Here is an 18,148-nt window from a genome sequence, read left to right on the forward strand (position 1 = left end):
ATATCTGTCAGTTTTTATCCTTTTTCTGCTATTTAAGAGACCAGACAACTTCCACTTTTTCTGAAAAAATTTTAGACCCTGACTGGATATTTATGCTTATACAATAAAAATGTTGTTGTTTCCTCAACTCAGTTTGAATTTATTCAGTTTTCTGATATTCTTTCTTTTGAATCTCTATTTTTGAAAAAAAAAAATAGAATAAGCCATATCTGGCTGTATTAAGTAAAATTCTAATTATTTTATTTTCATTTTCACCTAGGTAAATCACTTGAGCAATTGAGCAAGCTCAGACTTTTGTGAGGTCTTAAGGATTTCACCCCTCTATGCATGTATAGCTTCATAATTACTTACTTTCAGTAATCCAATTTCTAACATCTGTCTATTTTAAGGAAAACTAAATTCTACCATTTAGAAGAATTTATCCTTAACATTCTGTTTTCCTGCCTTTACGTACATCTCACAAATACACGTGTGTCCATCTGTGCACGTGTATAATGTGGGGTAAGTATCTGAGTGGAATTCCTTATATGAAGTTTTAATAGAAACTTCTGTTTGCATAGTGCAGCATAAATGCTGTGAATGAAGGARATAACACACAGGTAAAAATATCTATACATCAGATAATTTTATAAGARTTAATTTGTTACTTTAAAATGTTAAAATGATTCCTTGAGGATTTATGAGCTAAGAATGCTCAGGGGTTTAGTGTCCTGACATCTCTTTAATTAGCAGTCTCCAAGATCTCACACTAAGAAGATGCTAAGCCAGTGCCTTCTGTCATATCTCAAGAGTATCAGAAGGCTTGGAAGCCACAGAGGAAGATGAATGTATTATGTCTGTGAGCTATACAATATGTACAAAGTACATTTTTCTTACTAGTAATAAGTTAGGATTTTTACTAGCACTCCTGCTTTGATGGTGATGCAGTTCTGAAAGAAATTCTAAGAAAAATCCAGCAAAAATGGGTGAGGTTAATAAAGATGCCGTTGAGAAATACTTGGAGAACAATCCCCAGTTTGCCAAGGAGTATTTTGACCGAAAAATGAGAGCAGAAGTGGTGGGAAGTATCTTCAATGTGAAGCCTGGAGATATAAAGGAAGGAGTCAGCTTCAAAGACATGTCCCGTCTGGAGGAGTGTGACATAATTTTTGAGTTGATAACAGAAATCCAGGATGAATCGGGTGTTATGGAAAAGATAGTGCACAAGGCCCTGCAGAGGCTGGCACAGCTGCTGGCAGCTGATCGGTGTAGTTTGTTCCTTTGTCGTTCCCGAAATGGCACTCCAGAGGTAGCCTCCAGGATTCTTGATATCACTCCAACTTCCAGCTATGAGGAGAATTTGGTGAAACCAGAAAATGAGGCTGTTTTTCCTCTGGACATCGGGATAGTGGGATGGGTTGCTCATACCAAGAAGTTTTTTAATATACCTGATGTGACAAAGGTAAGTAACTGCTCTTGGGGAGCGGGGTTCTGTGCATTTGCTTACTCAGCTTCTTGCTTGAGGTAAAAAAATTATTATTCAGAAAAATCTCAGAGACAGAAATCCAGACAATAATATGAGAAAAGCATCAGCAGACATGGCTTAAGATCCAATAGAACATCATGTAGCCTAGTTAGGTGTTTTCARTGTCCTTGTAGTATTTGTAATGTCAATGACTATAATAAAGGAGGAGAATATTTGTTTAATAGAGACAATTAAGTATTTGAGWTTCTGCTGAACAAGGCTGGCTTGTATTCTGTTTTCCAGTACGGGCTTGCAAGTGTTCTCTGTTACCATGCTGCCATACATGCATCTCTGAATCATTCAATTTGCAGCTATTGTAATGAAGGTGTAYCCTTATAGTGAATAAGGACMGATGAAGATGGTGTCAATGTATATGTTTAGCTTCATATCAGTGATTTAAAATGGATTTCCTTTTGAGTGTATCTGAATCCAGAGCTTTTGTTCAGAACCATCTRTAGAAGAAAATCAATGAGTCAGAGATGTTCTGACATTTTCAAAATTCCTCGTGAATTTGCACAGAATCACCTTCTTTCTTTAAGGTGCTGATTAGAGTTTATTGTTATTAATAATTATTACTTAATACACTTAAAATACTTAAACAGTATTACTGTTATTATTTATTATAAATGTTAATTAAAAGGATGAGTGACCTAAGAAAAGTTAAACATGCATGAATGAGGTTTGCTTTAGAAACTGCTCTGAAATACACTGGGAAACATAAATATGATTTCATTGTAAAGATTTCTTTAAAAATAACTAACCTTCTCTAACTAACCTTCTCTAATCAAATGCTGGCATYTTAAATTCTTTTTAGTCCTATGTGGAAAATCTGAGCATAATCAAATGGAGCTAAGATAATTTTTAGGGTGACTGTCTGGATTCTCAGTTTTTCCTATCCAATCATTTTAAAATATGAGAATATTTTAGAGATAGAAACCACTTCAGTGTCCTAAGGTTAATGCAAATAATGAAAATATTATACACTGCAATTGTCTATGTTTTCCAGGAGGCAAACAAAAAAGAATATATTTTATCATGCTAAAAGTCATAAAGGACTACTCATAAAGCTCAGAAACAAATGTATATATATATATATATATATATATATAACCTTTCAATATGTAGTTAACTGTCTCAGATGTAAGTAGGAATCACAGGGGCAAAAAGAACACTGATGTGAGAAAATAAATCAGTTGATTTTCAACTGACCACTAATATGCTTTCTTCAATGGCTGCTGTTCTGATAATGTGTCTGATTTACTGCCTCTTACCACCACGTGGGGAAATTGGAGGATAATCCTTCTAAGACTGATTACATGAGAAAAGATCAGCAGCATCAAGAAAGATGTGCCTCCTATCAGACACTGCACTGCTTCTTAATATCATTATGTGAGAGGTGCCCAGAGCAGGGCTACACAAATATTTCTGTGTTTGCAAGACAATTTATTCAAAATTTTGTGACAAATGTCATTTGAATATGCTTAAGTAAGAGAAATTTTAAGTCCATCTGATCCTGCTAGGTGTTTTGTGCGCATAAATTTATTCATGTCAGCTGAATATCTGTTATTATTCAATCATTCTAAGGCACTCTTTAGTTAAGGACCCATTTACTCTCTTAGGATTACTGAGGTCTATGCCATTAGGCACACACTTAAAAATGTAATTAAACTATGCTCCCATTAATCTAAATTTGGCAACTAAACATCATCAAAACATTGACATTTCATTAGTTAATTGCAAAACTCCCAGAGACTTCTCTGGAACCAAGGTTTGATATTTAAAAACAACCTTAAAGATCTCAAAAATGTTGCAATTTTCATTCTGTGTGTACAAAGTCAGTGTCCAAGTACATACTCCTCACAACATGCAGAGCTCACAATTATGTCACCAGAATCTTTATCTTGATARTGACTCCAGAACTTCATCTTGAGTCAATAATATTTGAGTATAATTAGTCCATGGCAGCAGAAACAGGCAGCCACTGAAGCCTTTATCACATTTCAGAAAGGATAATTATTAATTGTTTTTCAGTTCATTACATACAATCAAACTAGATTGTCTGCTACCCAAATTCTGAACTAGAAATGACAAGCATAGTTAAGCTAGAGAGGAATTTTGCCCCTACTGCTTTGCAAGTACAAAATGCACAATGATTCCTTCTAGTTGGCTATAGTACTGTAAAAATGTCATGTCTAGCCWCTTTCCACTGTTGACACAGTCCATATCCAAATAGCATGGTGTTTTTTAAGTCTTAAATACATGACAACATTGACAAACCCATGGTGTGACATTTTCATGCTTCAGTCATCACCCCCTTATAACAAAAGTAAATGCAATAAAATATCACAACAGCAATAAATCATTAGGGGAAAAAATGACTCCACTTTTAGTGCCTGGTAACCAGTTCTTTAGGGATCATCTCCTTCTTCAACCTGGAAAGGTCCCAATAAACGTGAGGAACGTCCTCATCCTGACTAATGCTTCAGAAAAGAAAAGCAAAGGGAAAGATACAGACCTTCCRTAATTAACTTAGCAGTCAGAACAGTCTCCTCCCCACAAGATTATGGGCCTGTTGACTGTGAGAGCTAATAGCCCTTAATCCAGGATTTAATAGTTGTGAGAAACAGGAGGCCRGGCAGGACCATGACCCTAACAATTTCTCTCACATTACTCACAGGGTCTAGCAGAGAATGTGCCTCAAATATTTCAAGTAATATTACAAAGCAATACAAAATATTACAAAGTAAAATAATAGGCTGCAAAAAATTATTTGTCCATTAATGTTCTTTAAGTGGTAATTGATAATACAGACAATGTTATAAAGGAGAGTACAATTACCTTACATTTTTCTCCAAGGCATTATTTACAAATAAAACTAAGAACTAAAAAACAATTTCTACAAGGAGTACRTCTTTTTTTGGGGAATCAAATTTCACAGTCACAGCTTGTAAGAACCAATAATAAAGACTTTATATATTTGCTTTAATCCATAATCTATTAAAATYATTGCACTATTCCTTTAAATTCAGAGGCATTTGAAGACAAGGATTGGAAACTCAAGAAATAATATTCCTGCGTTTATTTGAGTATAAAATTATAAAAATGGTGAAAAAGTGCTTCAAAAGAATTGAAGGCTTTTGGATTAGATCTCTAAAGGAACTGAAATACTCTGATCCCAAATAACAAGCCCTCATTTTCAGAGGCCCTGCACTGGAATTAAMAACTCCTAGTGAAGTGAAGAAACAAAAGATGGTGGGAGAATCCAACTCAGATAAAGCAGACAGAATTAGGTGTTGGGGCACCTAATCTAACCACTGGAAACCTGTGGTACAAACCAACTTAAACACATCTTCCAGTAGCAAGCATTTGTATCATCCCTTTGTAAGCTGATCCAGCTTCAGAACAGCAGCTCTACTCTTTAACCCAAGGGTGGGAGAGGCTTTTATCCCMGGTCTGTCTAAACTGATGGGAGTTTCAGATTAATGCGAATGTTTCTGTCCCCAGACTCCAGGTTGTCTGAAGTAGCTTTTCACATGGGAAAAATTCGCACTGTAAATGTTAATGCTTGCTCCTCCATTTTATCTTATCTTGATAATAAACACCAGATTGTCAGAAACTCATACTCAATAAATATTAACTGAAAAAATGGACAGACATTCCAATCCTCTATAAAGGCAAATATTCAGTCAATTTACCAATAAATATTTTAACACAGGAACAAATTTCTAGGAATTGTACCTTCCATAGGAAAACCCTAACCAATTCTTTCCTTGATTTACTGTTCTAAGTGGAAAGCTCCCAAAATTAAAGAAAAATTGTACATTTAAAAATAATATTAAAAGCTCCCTTTTATATAATTTTCCTGTTTCATGTGGAAAAAATACTTAAAATAATACAATACAAATCAAATTTCAAGCAGTTGCAAAATAGCCACTACATGTGGCAAATAMCAAGCAGGCATTTCAGTGACACAACTGAAAAGTTCAACCCCCAAGTGCTGTTAAATATATATTAATTACTCCTTGATTCAGTTCCACAACGCTAGGGATGTTGACAATAGCAAAGTCAATTTGTTCTGCAAKGCTAATAAGTTACATCTCAAAACGAAATTTACATCCTTGACAATACATAATTTTTTGAGTGTGACCAAAGAAAGGTCCATTTAGTTAATTGGGTTTGGTTTTGAATCAGATTGGCGACATTTTTGTAGACGATGGTAGGTGCTTTTTATTTTCTATTTGTACTCAATTATATAATCATGAAACAAAAAAATTTGTGAGTTGAAATTAGGCTAAGCAGAAGTAAGAGATGAAGCAATGTAGCACATCCATAGTACCTACTGAGTGGTTAAAATTTTGAGAAATGTGAGACAATGCAAGACAATCGGTGGAAGAACAAAATATCAGCAAGAGAAGAAAATAYTGTAGAGCTACCAGAAAGAAAACAAGAAACGTGGAGATAATGCAAAGAAATATGTGAAGTCTGAGCTCATCTATCCAACACAGAACCTCCTGACAAAATATAACCAAAACAATCAAAACTGCAAGGGGTCACAGCAACCCCTTCTCCCTCTGTGCTTTATAAGGGRAAAGAGGTGGAGGAAAATAAACATCTGCTGTCTTGACCCTATCACCTCACCCGCAGGATTAAGCCTTATCCCTTGTTGTGTTGGATCACTTCAACCCCAGGCAGCACTGCAGGGAGGAGTGGCTGGAAAGCTGCCTGGGAGGAAAGGACCTGGGGGTGCTGATCGACAGCAGCTGAACATGAGCCAGCAGTGCCCAGGTGGGCAAGAAGRCCAAGGGTATCCTGACTTGGATTAGAACTAATATGGCCAGCAGGACAGGGGCAGTGAGGCCACATCTCGAATCCTGTGTCCAGTTCTGGGCCCCTCACTACAAGAAACAAGAGGTGCTGGAGCATCTCCAGAGCACAGTGACAAACCTGGAGAAGGATCTGGAACCCAAGTCCTATGAGGAGCGGCTGAGGGAGCTGGGGTGGTTGAACCTGGAGAAAAGGAAACTCAGAGCAGCCTTATCAGTGTCTACAAATCTTTGAAAGGTGGGGCTCAGCCTCTTCTCCCAGCTAACAAATAACAGGACAACAGGAAGTGGCCCCAAGTTGTGCCRGGAGAGGTTTAGATTGGATAAGATGAAACATTTCTTCACCAAAAGGGCTGTGTTAGCTGGTTGTGCTAGCTAGGTGCTGGTGCTGGCTTAGTGCAAGTGCAGAAGTGTTGCATATCTTAGGACCCATCTGAAGAACTGATCATTGTATAGTAAATGGCTCGGTATCTCAGCTTTAATTGGAGCTAGGAGGAAATGCCTGCAAATGTACTACAGTTAGGGACTAAGCAACAGATTGCTTTTCCGTAATTTCTCTTTGAAAGCCTACTTTGTGATTTGACTGAGAGCTGGAAGTTCAAAATATTGTTCTAAAAGACAGTTTGATTCATACGATCAGGCTCAAGAAGACTAAGTGTCCACATTCATGTAGTCATGGAAGCACTGAGATGTTTTTCTGGCTCTGGTACTGCAGTCCGTTTATTGCTTCTTTGTCTATGAATATGATTTCTTAGATATTGTGAAAAGTGATTGTCTTCGGAAAAAAGAAGATGCCTATGCTCCCAAGTGAAATTTTTTAAACTCTGTTAGAAATAAAGGCTTCAAAATTTCTGGCAATTATGTATAAAACATTCAATGACTAAAACCTAAATCTAAACACATTTTTTTGCTTGTATGTTCAAATCACGTGAGACAGAAGTCTTTGTATGTACTGTGGGAATGCCACCCTTGCATTGCAAGGTATTTTGATCTTTCTACTTTGCACTATTTAAGTACAGGGTGACTTGTAGTTACTGAATTTTCTGTTTGTTAACAGAGACTTGTATTAAAATTTTCTATCCTCAGCAGAAATACCATGACCAAAGTGCTTCATCTGAACTCTTCTGATCACCACTGCTTGTACCTTCATTCTGCAGTTATTAAACAAAGACACAGCAGCTGAGTACTGCTGATTTAACTCATTTGGTGCCTACAGATCGCTTTGCAGTATTCAGAAAWCCAGGAGTGTCTGAAATTTTTTATTCTTTCTTAGTAGAACACAGTACCCTAAAACCAGGGTCTTTGGCTTCACCAGGATGCTACATGCTCTTAGTGGTGCAGAGGGACTACAAAACWGGATCAAGTTATCTGTCTAATTTATTGAATTTTCAATGACTKAAACAGTCAGAAGCCCAAAACCTGAAGCCCCAAACCAAACCCAAGTCCAGGATGGTTGTGCCAGTAGGTATTACATCTGAGAGAAAACCAATTATTTCCCTGTAAGAATGTGCTTGTTTAGCAGGCTGCAGGACAGTACTTCATTCTTACATAGAAGAGACAGATTGACTGGCATTTTCTCTGGATGTCTGTTAAACGAGATACCCCTATACGTTTCTCTGAGAAGAACAGACAACAGCAGCTCAAGGAAAGTTTGTTGAAAATAGAGAAAACATCCCCTTTTGACCTGGACAATATATTCGAATGCATCTCCACTTTCCAGGTACCCAAAAACAACCTGATACATTGAATGAGATTTATGGGGATGACACAGGCTGTCCTTAAGAGAATCAATTCTCTGTAAGAGAGCCCAGGGCATAAATATAACACTTAAGAGTTACTTCCAGACATTTAATTTGTTTCAATGAAATGCAGCCCTAGAAGGAAATATAAAATGCAAATATAAAAGATGAATTGCCTAAAGACTACAAAAAACTGAAGGAAAAAAACCCAAACCCTAATATTTTGATGACATAATAAAATTCTCTCTTTCTTGTCACAGTTGTCTGTGCTATAAATTCAACATATACTAGAAACAATTGCTAGAGGGAAGAGGAGMAAAAGTAAATTAAGAGGAAAAATCCAAATAATAGACAAACAATTTTTGTTCTGGYGTTTCCAAGCATTGTGACGCTTGATTTTACAATCTAGAAAATGCTTATTTGTTTTGCTTTTTGTTTAAACAGCTTTATGTACAATCTATGAAAGCTGAAGTTCCACTATGCAGCATCCTGCAATATTATTCAGCCTACCAGCAAGCAAGACACTTTGGGATGCACCACAGAGATCTCAGCTGCCTAAGCTGATGCAGTAATATTTGCAGTAATTAATATTTGCCAGGTCTGGGGACAAGCATGCAGTATAATTGCAGGGGACTGGTAGGGTTAGGGAATCTTGATTCYGGGTAAATGTCCTTAAAACAGGACTCCACTGGCCTCACTTTGGCCAGTTTTGTTCCTACCCATGGTGTTAAAATGTGATCTGACTTTCCTGGTTACCAGGAAGCTCCCTGCCTCTTGACTTTCTCATTTAGCATCAACTGCTCATCATSTTGAGATATCAGAACCAGGCCAGCTGAAGGAAATTCATGGAGTCTGCCACTGACTGTATACCAGGACTTGAGTGCTCATCTCTGAAGAAGTTTGAGTAACTGACATGTTCACAGTAAAATATGAGGGGATGAAAAACATTCTTTGAAGACAGTCTGGCTATTTTAGCTGCTAAGTAGAACTTTGGCACTTCTCAGTACACACATATCAACAGATTTCAAACCCCCAACTCACAACTCAGATGCATTTTCATAATAAYATAACAAAACATAACAACCCTTGACAAAGAGATTTCTCAGAAAATGCTTAAATCCTTTATTTTTTTAATTAAAAAGAACACTAAAGCCTTTAATGAAAATGCCAGGAATCTCTTTGATATGAGGAAATAAAACAGTTTTCCATGAAGCATGAACTAGCTTCCCAGGAATTTTTGTATTAAAAAWTTAAAATAATAGCTTTTACTACAGCCTCCTAGGCATTTGGTCTTACAGATGAAAATGGTGGAGCAGTTATTCTGTGGTTCATTCATTTGTCACATGGCCTTAATCCCACAGGATCACACACTCAGCAAAAGCAACTCTGGTCCTGTATCTTTCACCAAAAGAGCATGTACAGCTGGGAGCAACAGGGATGGGAGTGTGTCAGACAGGAAGGAATATGAAACAGCTCAGAAATACCTGCTGGGGATGATTTTCTGCCATAAGCATTTTTAGCCAGGACAGGTGGTACTTTTAAAAATTGTGTGATGGAACAGTATAATGAATTTTATTTACAGAAATAATTGAATAATAATAAATATTAACATAACTATGAAGTAATTCTCTTACATGCAAGCCATTTTTTAGATTCACAGGTAGTCACAAGGTCATATTACTATTTTTAATTCCTAAAATTCCTCAGCATAATAATAAAGACCTGCACAAAACTCGATTTCAGAAGCTATCTTCGTAACCAATGCCTCAGTTAAGCTTGTACATATAGCTCTGCAAGATTGAGTTGAACAGTGATAATGTTTTTTTTCTAAGTATAAACCTACTGCCCTGTGAAACAATGCTCACAGCATTGCAAACATCAGTTATCAAATGAAAAGACCATTTGACCTCGACGTCATAAGTAATTTCAAGTAATTTGTGATTTATTTTTTTTCTTTTCTTACAGAACAACCATTTTTCTGACTTTATGGACAAAAGRACTGGTTATAAAACAGTCAATATGTTGGCAACAGCAATTACACAGGGTAAAGAGGTGCTTGGTGTTGTGATGGCACTCAACAAATTAAATGCCCCTGAGTTCTCAAAAGAGGATGAAGAGGTAAAATGTCACACATTTATATAGCTATTTATATWGCTATTAGCTATAGTTCAACAAGTAGTTTCAGAGACTATCTCTTTATTTAATACTTTTATCTTATTTTTGATTTTTGTCATTTTTAGGTATTTAAAAAATACCTCAACTTTATATCTTTGGTCATAAGAAATCACCATACATCGTATCTCTACAATATTGAGTCACGAAGAAGCCAGGTATAGAAGCATTTTTTTAATACTTCATTTTTGTATGAAAAAATTACCATTCTCTCTTCTTTATATTATTGCAAGGTTATTGAAGTAAGAATGCAATCTATTTTTCTTTTTTTTAAATTCAGTAACAGTAATGAACCTTATTATTTTATTCTGGAGTGCCTAGGATTCAAATGTTTACATTTTCTTACTGTTCTGCACATTACTCTCTTTCTCTTTTGTTGTAAATAGATGCTTTTGTGGTCTGCCAACAAAGTATTTGAAGAGCTAACAGATATAGAACGACAGTTTCACAAAGCACTGTATACTATTCGAATGTATTTGAATTGTGAAAGGTACTCTGTTGGTCTGCTGGACATGACYAAAGAGAAGGTAACAACTATTTTTCTTACTTGATAGAAACTCCTAACTTGAAGCCTCCACGACACAAAGTTACCATGTTTTCTAACTATTTGGGATAATTGATATAAAATCTAACAATGCTATAGAGATTACATGCAAAATATAAGTATGATATGGCAAAAGAGACAACCACAATAAACATAAAGGCCAATTCTGAAATAATTTTTCCTATTCATAATTCCATCTGAGAATGGGTAGAGGTGCAAGACTGATTACTGCTTTAGAAATATCTGCCTGCTAAAAGAACAATTAAGCTGCACACCTATCTAGAGATAAGATCAGCCTGCAATWAACTGGCAAACATTCATTGTCTAGAATATAATTAACAATGTTTTCTTAATATTGTCTGAAATATGATCACAGTAAGTTACGTAGCAATAAAAATCAAACTGTAWTCCACAATAGATGTGATGTTGTCTGTGAACACAGAACTGATTTATTTTTTCCTCTTTCCCTGTGTATCATTTTCTCAGGAGTTCTATGACGAGTGGCCAATCCGGCTGGGGGAGGCAGAGCCTTACAAAGGCCCCAAGACACCTGATGGACGAGTGAGGATATTAATTTTTCTTTTTATGAATCTTAAGTTTGAAGTTGTGCAAGTCATCTACATGTTTTTATCTTTTTATTTAGGAAGTCAACTTTTATAAGATTATTGACTATCTTTTACATGGACAAGAAGAAATCAAAGTCATTCCGTGAGTACTCATTAGCAGCCTGTAAATGTGTGGTAATAAAATATATAGCTGGGATAGAATAGCATCACTCTATTGTAGAAAGAAATTAATTTCATTGTCTCTCTAAAGGTCACCTCCAGCAGATCACTGGTGTCTTGTCAGTGGATTGCCAACATATGTTGCTGAAAACGGTCTTGTAAGTTCATAGCAAAACTGAAAACTATGAGTTTTAAATTATGCAGTTGTTCTGGTCGAAACCACCCCCCTCCCCAAAACTTCCCTATGACCAAAATCCTCTACAAAAATACCATGCTGCTTCCAGCACCTTTGGTTCCCATTCAAATAATTTCAATCAGTATTTTGGATGGAAACAAGGCCTCAGCACAAATGGTGAAAACAGCAGGATAATTGCCCTTGGTGATATCAGAGGAATAACATGTGCATCTGATGTCACTTTCCAGGTGTCCTAAATGTCACAAAAAGTGAGAAAATCATCARATGCAATGTTTTACGTTTTTGTTTATTTCTTATACCTTCTTGTGTAGACATATATAATTCAGTCAGGATGTATGACAGCTATAAGTAACTCTATGGTATTTTTATGAGAACCCTTAGTACTCAACTATTCCTAGAAACCCCCATACCATTTTAAATTGGAAGTGATTTTCTTAAACCACTATGAGTCTGAGGGACTTTGCTACAAACATTCCGAAATGATGTCTATTACAACAACAACTTCTAATTTAAGAGGAACAGTTTTAATTTCTGTGGCTAGTTGAGGTGCTCCCTATTGCTAGCTTAGAAATTTTAAAATATTAAACCAACTTTTGATGCACATTATATTCTATTTCAACAATGTCTCATTTTCTTTATGCTGCAGATTTGTAACATGATGAATGCACCAGCAGATGAATACTTCACATTTCAGGTAAATCAGTAATACTAACAATTATAAATATTGTAGAAAAATATGCTAGTTCTTGCCACTAATTGGTCATACAGTTAATTGTAWAAATAATTTCTCATTTGATTATGAYGCACAAACAAAATCTTCTTGTTACATTGCTTATGTCAATAGCTGTATTAKTACTTTCAAATAACTACACATTTCCTGGTTTTTGGCTTTCCTACAGAAAGGACCAGTGGATGAATCCGGATGGGTTATCAAAAATGTCTTGTCATTGCCTATTGTCAACAAAAAAGAAGAAATTGTGGGAGTTGCAACGTTTTACAATAGGAAAGATGGAAAACCTTTTGATGAGTATGATGAACAGATCATYGAAGTAAGCTTAATAGGATTAGAGGATTTAAGAAGCCGTGTGATATTAATAAAAAATATTACATAAAAAAGTAATTTTTAAATGTAAAAAAAATTTCAAATAGGCCATATTAACATATAGCGAAATGTCGATCTTCTTCACAATGCAGCTTCTTAAGAACATGAGATTTTAGTTCCCTTTATAAAACTGAAAATTTCTGAATGATCGTTTACATTCCAGTAATGAACAAAAGTYGCATATAATTTTACTTTTAGTCCTTTGACTTTTTAATGATGGTCAGTGTCTCCTAAGTAGCAGAGGGTAAGCAGGTATGGTAGGCTGCTTGCCAGTGGATACCAAGCCTGTGATCATGGGAGTTCACAGAGCATTCATAATCACATSCACTCAGGCAAGATAAGATGCTACAGTGTACCCAAGTCCGCCCACCTGCCTTAAGCTTCATAAGCCTCAAAGTCCTGTATATAAAATGAGAATATTAATTACTTAATTACTAGGCTGAGCCAAACGTCATTAAAAGCTGTGAGTGCTAGCAGAACTGGCTGAGGGAAGATAAAGGCATCTAATGTAGAGTAGCACCTTGCTTTTCAAGTGGCACTACCAGAAATTGAATTCAAATTGCCAGGTTCATTCTGTTGTCACAATGCATCATCTCTGCTTCACTTGACTTTGTTGCAGACTCTCACACAGTTCCTGGGGTGGTCTGTTTTAAATACTGACACTTACGACAAAATGAACAAACTTGAAAACAGGAAAGACATTGCTCAGGAAATGCTTATGTACCAGACAAAGGCCACCCCTGCTGAAGTCGAATCTATCCTGGTAAGTTTCTGTCCACAGCCACAACATTAAAATGGGAAACTTACTACAAAAAAAAAACCCCTGAATTTTCTTACTCCTTTTCATTTTTAGAAATACAAGGAGAAATTAAATGTAAACAGTTTAGAAGAATGTGATCAAAAGGATCTCATCAGGATTTTGGTAAGTCATTAAGCAGAAAATTCTGGTGTACTTATATCAGACAGTAATGTGCCTTCATCATAGAAATAGTTGTGTATAGTGAAATCATGGTTAATACAATCAACGTCAGCTACCAGTTCCATAGGCTAGATGGAGTTGATTTAGTAACACATCCTCTTCTGTGGAGTCACAAATTCAAAGGTTGAGTATCTTCTGCACTGCCAAGGCTACATGCAAGTGCTTTATCCTATTATAAGATCTGGAATCCCAGATAGCTAATAGGATAAAGCAGGTGTTTCTAGATCTGATGATTCACAAAGTAATGGGTCTTAAAACACCACTGGTCTAGGTTTCTTTGTCCTTGATCTCAGATCTGCGTAGATACAAAGGAAAAACCYGAGGAGAAGGAAATGGATGATCGGCCTTATTTGCTGCAATATATACAACATTCAGTTGTCTTTTTTCTTTCTCCATAAAGTGAAGATCATTTATAGCCTGCTTTAGAGGAAGGGAGTCATCAGATAATATAAAATTTTTGTGTTGCATCAGACTTCCTTGAGTTAATTCTTGTTTGGATTGGAGCACATTCTTTAAAATATAATACTGCCCTCCCTAAGCTTGGAGACAGATGAAGAGTATTATAGAACAATTACCAGATATTACCATTCAATGGGAATTTATATCACAAATAAAATAGGCAATTTAATCTGATTGTAAAAAAGATTAATGTAGCCTTGAGAGCAGGCTAAAAGCAGGAGAATCACAGAATTTTATACCAGGAAGAAGAAATTCCAAGGCCCAAGATTTCTAAACTAATGAAATGGTGAGATGGTCACAACACATTGTTTTGGAATTTAGGGTAGGAATTGCCTAAGTCTTTTATCTGTTCACTTTGAGAAGAAAGCCAGCAGTATCATGATGGTATATCATAACTTAACACACATTAGTTCATAATGACACTTGAGACCTTTGAAGACATAGTAAGCATACTGTCCTTGAGCAATATTTCTATGAAGAAAACTTAAAAAGATTTTCCAACTGTTTTCTTGCCAGAAAAAAACCTTGGTTTTGTTGTTTTCTAACAGAAAGAAGAATTACCTGATCCAAAAGACTTAGAACTGTATGAATTCCGCTTCAGTGACTTCCCAGTTACAGAGCATGGCCTGATAACTTGTGGAATACGACTCTTCTTTGAGATAAATGTTGTTGAAAAGTTCAAAGTCCCAGCTGAGGTCTGGTTTATTTTTTCTTGTTTATATTTATTTTTAAATAGAAGAAAAATAGGTGGTTTTACATACTTTAATCTAGAAGTAGGCAATACTAAAATATTAGTAGTATGGTTAACAACCTTCCATTCTTAAGAAAACATTTACATATTTGTCATAAAAATACATAACTAATCCTGAATTGTGTGAGCTAGGTAAGAAATTAAATCCATAGGCATTTATGTAAGAAAAATTTGCTGTTTCCATGTTTAACTCAATCAAAAATATTTGTTTACATAGAATTTGCACAATTAAGCAATTTCATACTATATTCCAGTAATTTAATTCCGTTGTTTTGTTTCAATTAACAGCAGCCCTAATAACTTTGTCCCTAATAGGTCCTTACACGATGGATGTACACAGTCAGGAAGGGTTATCGAGATATCACCTACCATAACTGGAGACATGGATTCAATGTGGGACAAACAATGTTTACTCTGCTGATGGTAATGTGGCTAATATTAATCTCAMATTCATTATTTAATTTTCTTTCAATTCCAGATGGAAATTTCAGGAAGACACAAACTCAGAGTTATCTGCTTTCTTTTACAGACAGGCAAAATTAAGAAATACTATACTGATCTAGAAGCCTTTGCCATGGTTGCTGCTGCTTTCTGCCATGACATTGATCACAGAGGGACCAATAACTTGTATCAAATGAAGTAAGTATAAATTATCGAAGACATTGAAATGTACTACTTTTAGTGGAAAAATAAAAAACAAAAAAGCCAAAACTTGCAAAAATAGAAGGTGAGTATTTATTCCGTGAGTAAATAATTATGTTACAGAAGATTTCTGCCCCAGAGCACTTCAGGCAGCTGAAACACAAAGACAAAACGCAAAGGCGAAATCTTAGAAGGATCTCCTGAAGCTGCAATCCATTTTTAACACTCACTTCTTTAGACTCTAGCAATGCTTAGATTGCAGCAGACAGAGCCTCATGCATATGAGGCCACAAAGAAATGAGTAAACTAAAATCYGTAACTGGGTTACTTTTTCAAGACAGTGCATAAACATTTTTCTAGAGAGGGATTCAAGATGTGACATAGCCAAGAGCCAGAGGATTTTTTTCTCTGTTTTCCACTGTCTAATTTGACTAGTTCAGTTGTTCCTCCCCACACTCAGTTTCCTGATGTAGGTCCTTTCCTGAGGTGTGATCTCATGTTATACAGGAATCTGAGCCAAAAACCTTGAGTTCTACCACTGTATCCACATGCCCAGAAGTTACACATCATGACACTAAAGCTTTGCAATTTGTGCTCTAATATGTTGTGAGAAATTATTCTTAAGGATTTCTTTGTGATTTTTTTTACTTTGTTTGTTATGAAACAATATTAATTCATYTAAATTTACCTTTGTATTACAACATTATATATCATGGTGAGACCTACTCTCCTCCTGAAGAGTGAACAACCCATCATTTAGTCTTTTGTGTGATCTGTGAGAGCTTGTGCTAGCCAAAGAATAGAGGTTTCTCAGAATGTCATTTGTATCAGAAGGTTATTATTTTCTGACTAGTTTCCACYAACTGTATCTCCAGAGTGATTGATCCTACCCYTCTGACCCTGAATACTCTCCTCACAGGAGAGGCATTTCAGCCTACATGCTAGAGCAGTGACGCAAGGGGATTTTCTGATTATTCCCAGGGATTCTCCAGGTGACGTAGGAAAGAGAATGACAGATGCTGATTCTTATTCAAGGATTGCCTCTCATCCAAACAAGTCTAAGGGGGGTTTAAATCTTCCWGCTATGGTCTTCCCTAGCTAAAAACCCTCCACACAAGGTTATATGCAGTAAAGCTATTTATAAAACCAGGCTTTACCACAACAGTCCTAATCACATCAGAAAATACAAGTACCATGTAGCAATCCACCTTGGGTTATCTGGGAAACAGAGCTATTAGCCAAGGGAAAAAAAGGAGRAAAATACACTTCCAAACACGCAGAACTACGTGGAGCTCATGTAGGTTGGGTTCTCTGTTCATCCCACAACCATAATCCAATGCAGAATTCCCTCTGCTTGAAGCTTGGTCCAGTGCCAGGGACTGAGCTGTCAGGACCTGAGCTGTCAGGACTTGTGCTGTCTATAAAATGGTGATTTTGGGGGAGTTAAGTAGCCCAAGGGCATTGAGGAATCAAACTCCATTATACTGTTACTTTAGATTTTACTTAGAGTTAACTAGAATCCTAGGGTGCACGGCCCAGTCATYACAGACTTATAAGAATTCAAAAGTCATGCCACAGAATAAACACCAAAAGATGGATAAAGATACTTTTAAGGTACACAAAAAGGGGCATAGATTAAACAAATAGCAAAACTGAACATGCAAGACAAAATGGAAGCATATTTTAAATGGTTTTGAGTTTTGAGGCATCTAACAATTGACTTTAGTGGGCAGTGAACACTCAGTGCTCTCCAAGTYCCATCATTACTCAGTCACAAAAATAAAGGGAAGCAAGCTGTTATGTTCTTTTTTTTTCTGCATTATACCAATAGTTAATGCATACAAATTAAACTATCAAACCAATGGTTAATGTATACAGATCAGATTATTGGACATGCAGATCAGAAATATTTTAAACCTAAAAATATGAAACCTGAACAAAAAATATTTCCTTCAAATTATATATATGTTGTATTCTAAAGAATTTCTTATTTTTCAACAGGTCAGCTGCTCCCCTGGCTAAACTTCATGGCTCTTCCATTTTAGAAAGGCATCACCTAGAGTACAGTAAAACCCTGCTGCAAGATGAGGTATGTCACGGACCTGCGGCCACCAAACAGCACTAAAGATCCAATTAAGTTACAATGTTCCAAATTTCACTGSGTCTCATTCCCTCTAGGCACAGATTAAGAAATGCAAAAATTCCGAAGTTTAGGACAAATTCTTATGCACTTCCCACTTTTAGAGAAACATCAGTGATTCTGCCTAGAGCAGACTCACTTCAGACAGAAAAGTTTCTCCTCTGGTCCTCACTCACACTCCTCAGGTTTTTCACAAAACTGCTTATGTTGAAATCAAAGCAGAAAATACAACACATACAGACAAAATCCTGTCATTAAACCGCTGTACCTGGTTTATGAGGTCTGAATTGAGCTGTAGGCTCTGGCAGCTGAGGAACACAGGGCTGGATCTGTCCATGGAGGGCCCCTCGCCCTCAGGCCAGACCCGCCCCA

At 36.2% G+C, this 18,148-nt stretch overlaps 1 protein-coding gene across 3 annotated transcripts in view; it reads left to right on the top strand.

Annotated features, from left to right (window-relative positions):
* Nucleotides 1–961: 961 nt before the first annotated feature.
* PDE6C (phosphodiesterase 6C) overlaps nucleotides 962–18,148 on the top strand; it is a 25,372-nt gene continuing 8,185 nt past the window's right edge. For all 3 annotated transcript variants that reach the window (XM_057381298.1, XM_057381308.1, XM_057381317.1), the window contains exons 1-15: nucleotides 962–1,441; nucleotides 10,032–10,184; nucleotides 10,307–10,396; nucleotides 10,625–10,765; nucleotides 11,269–11,343; nucleotides 11,426–11,490; nucleotides 11,599–11,665; nucleotides 12,350–12,397; nucleotides 12,603–12,752; nucleotides 13,425–13,568; nucleotides 13,659–13,727; nucleotides 14,792–14,938; nucleotides 15,310–15,417; nucleotides 15,524–15,633; nucleotides 17,638–17,725. In XM_057381298.1, the coding sequence (XP_057237281.1) occupies nucleotides 962–1,441; nucleotides 10,032–10,184; nucleotides 10,307–10,396; nucleotides 10,625–10,765; nucleotides 11,269–11,343; nucleotides 11,426–11,490; nucleotides 11,599–11,665; nucleotides 12,350–12,397; nucleotides 12,603–12,752; nucleotides 13,425–13,568; nucleotides 13,659–13,727; nucleotides 14,792–14,938; nucleotides 15,310–15,417; nucleotides 15,524–15,633; nucleotides 17,638–17,725 (1,935 nt within the window). The remainder of the gene's footprint in view (nucleotides 1,442–10,031; nucleotides 10,185–10,306; nucleotides 10,397–10,624; nucleotides 10,766–11,268; nucleotides 11,344–11,425; nucleotides 11,491–11,598; nucleotides 11,666–12,349; nucleotides 12,398–12,602; nucleotides 12,753–13,424; nucleotides 13,569–13,658; nucleotides 13,728–14,791; nucleotides 14,939–15,309; nucleotides 15,418–15,523; nucleotides 15,634–17,637; nucleotides 17,726–18,148) is intronic.

This window comes from Malurus melanocephalus, unplaced genomic scaffold, assembly GCF_030028575.1.
Source record: "Malurus melanocephalus ecotype Western Australia unplaced genomic scaffold, MMel_1.1 scaffold_12, whole genome shotgun sequence".
In the NCBI taxonomy this organism is placed as follows: domain Eukaryota; kingdom Metazoa; phylum Chordata; class Aves; order Passeriformes; family Maluridae; genus Malurus; species Malurus melanocephalus.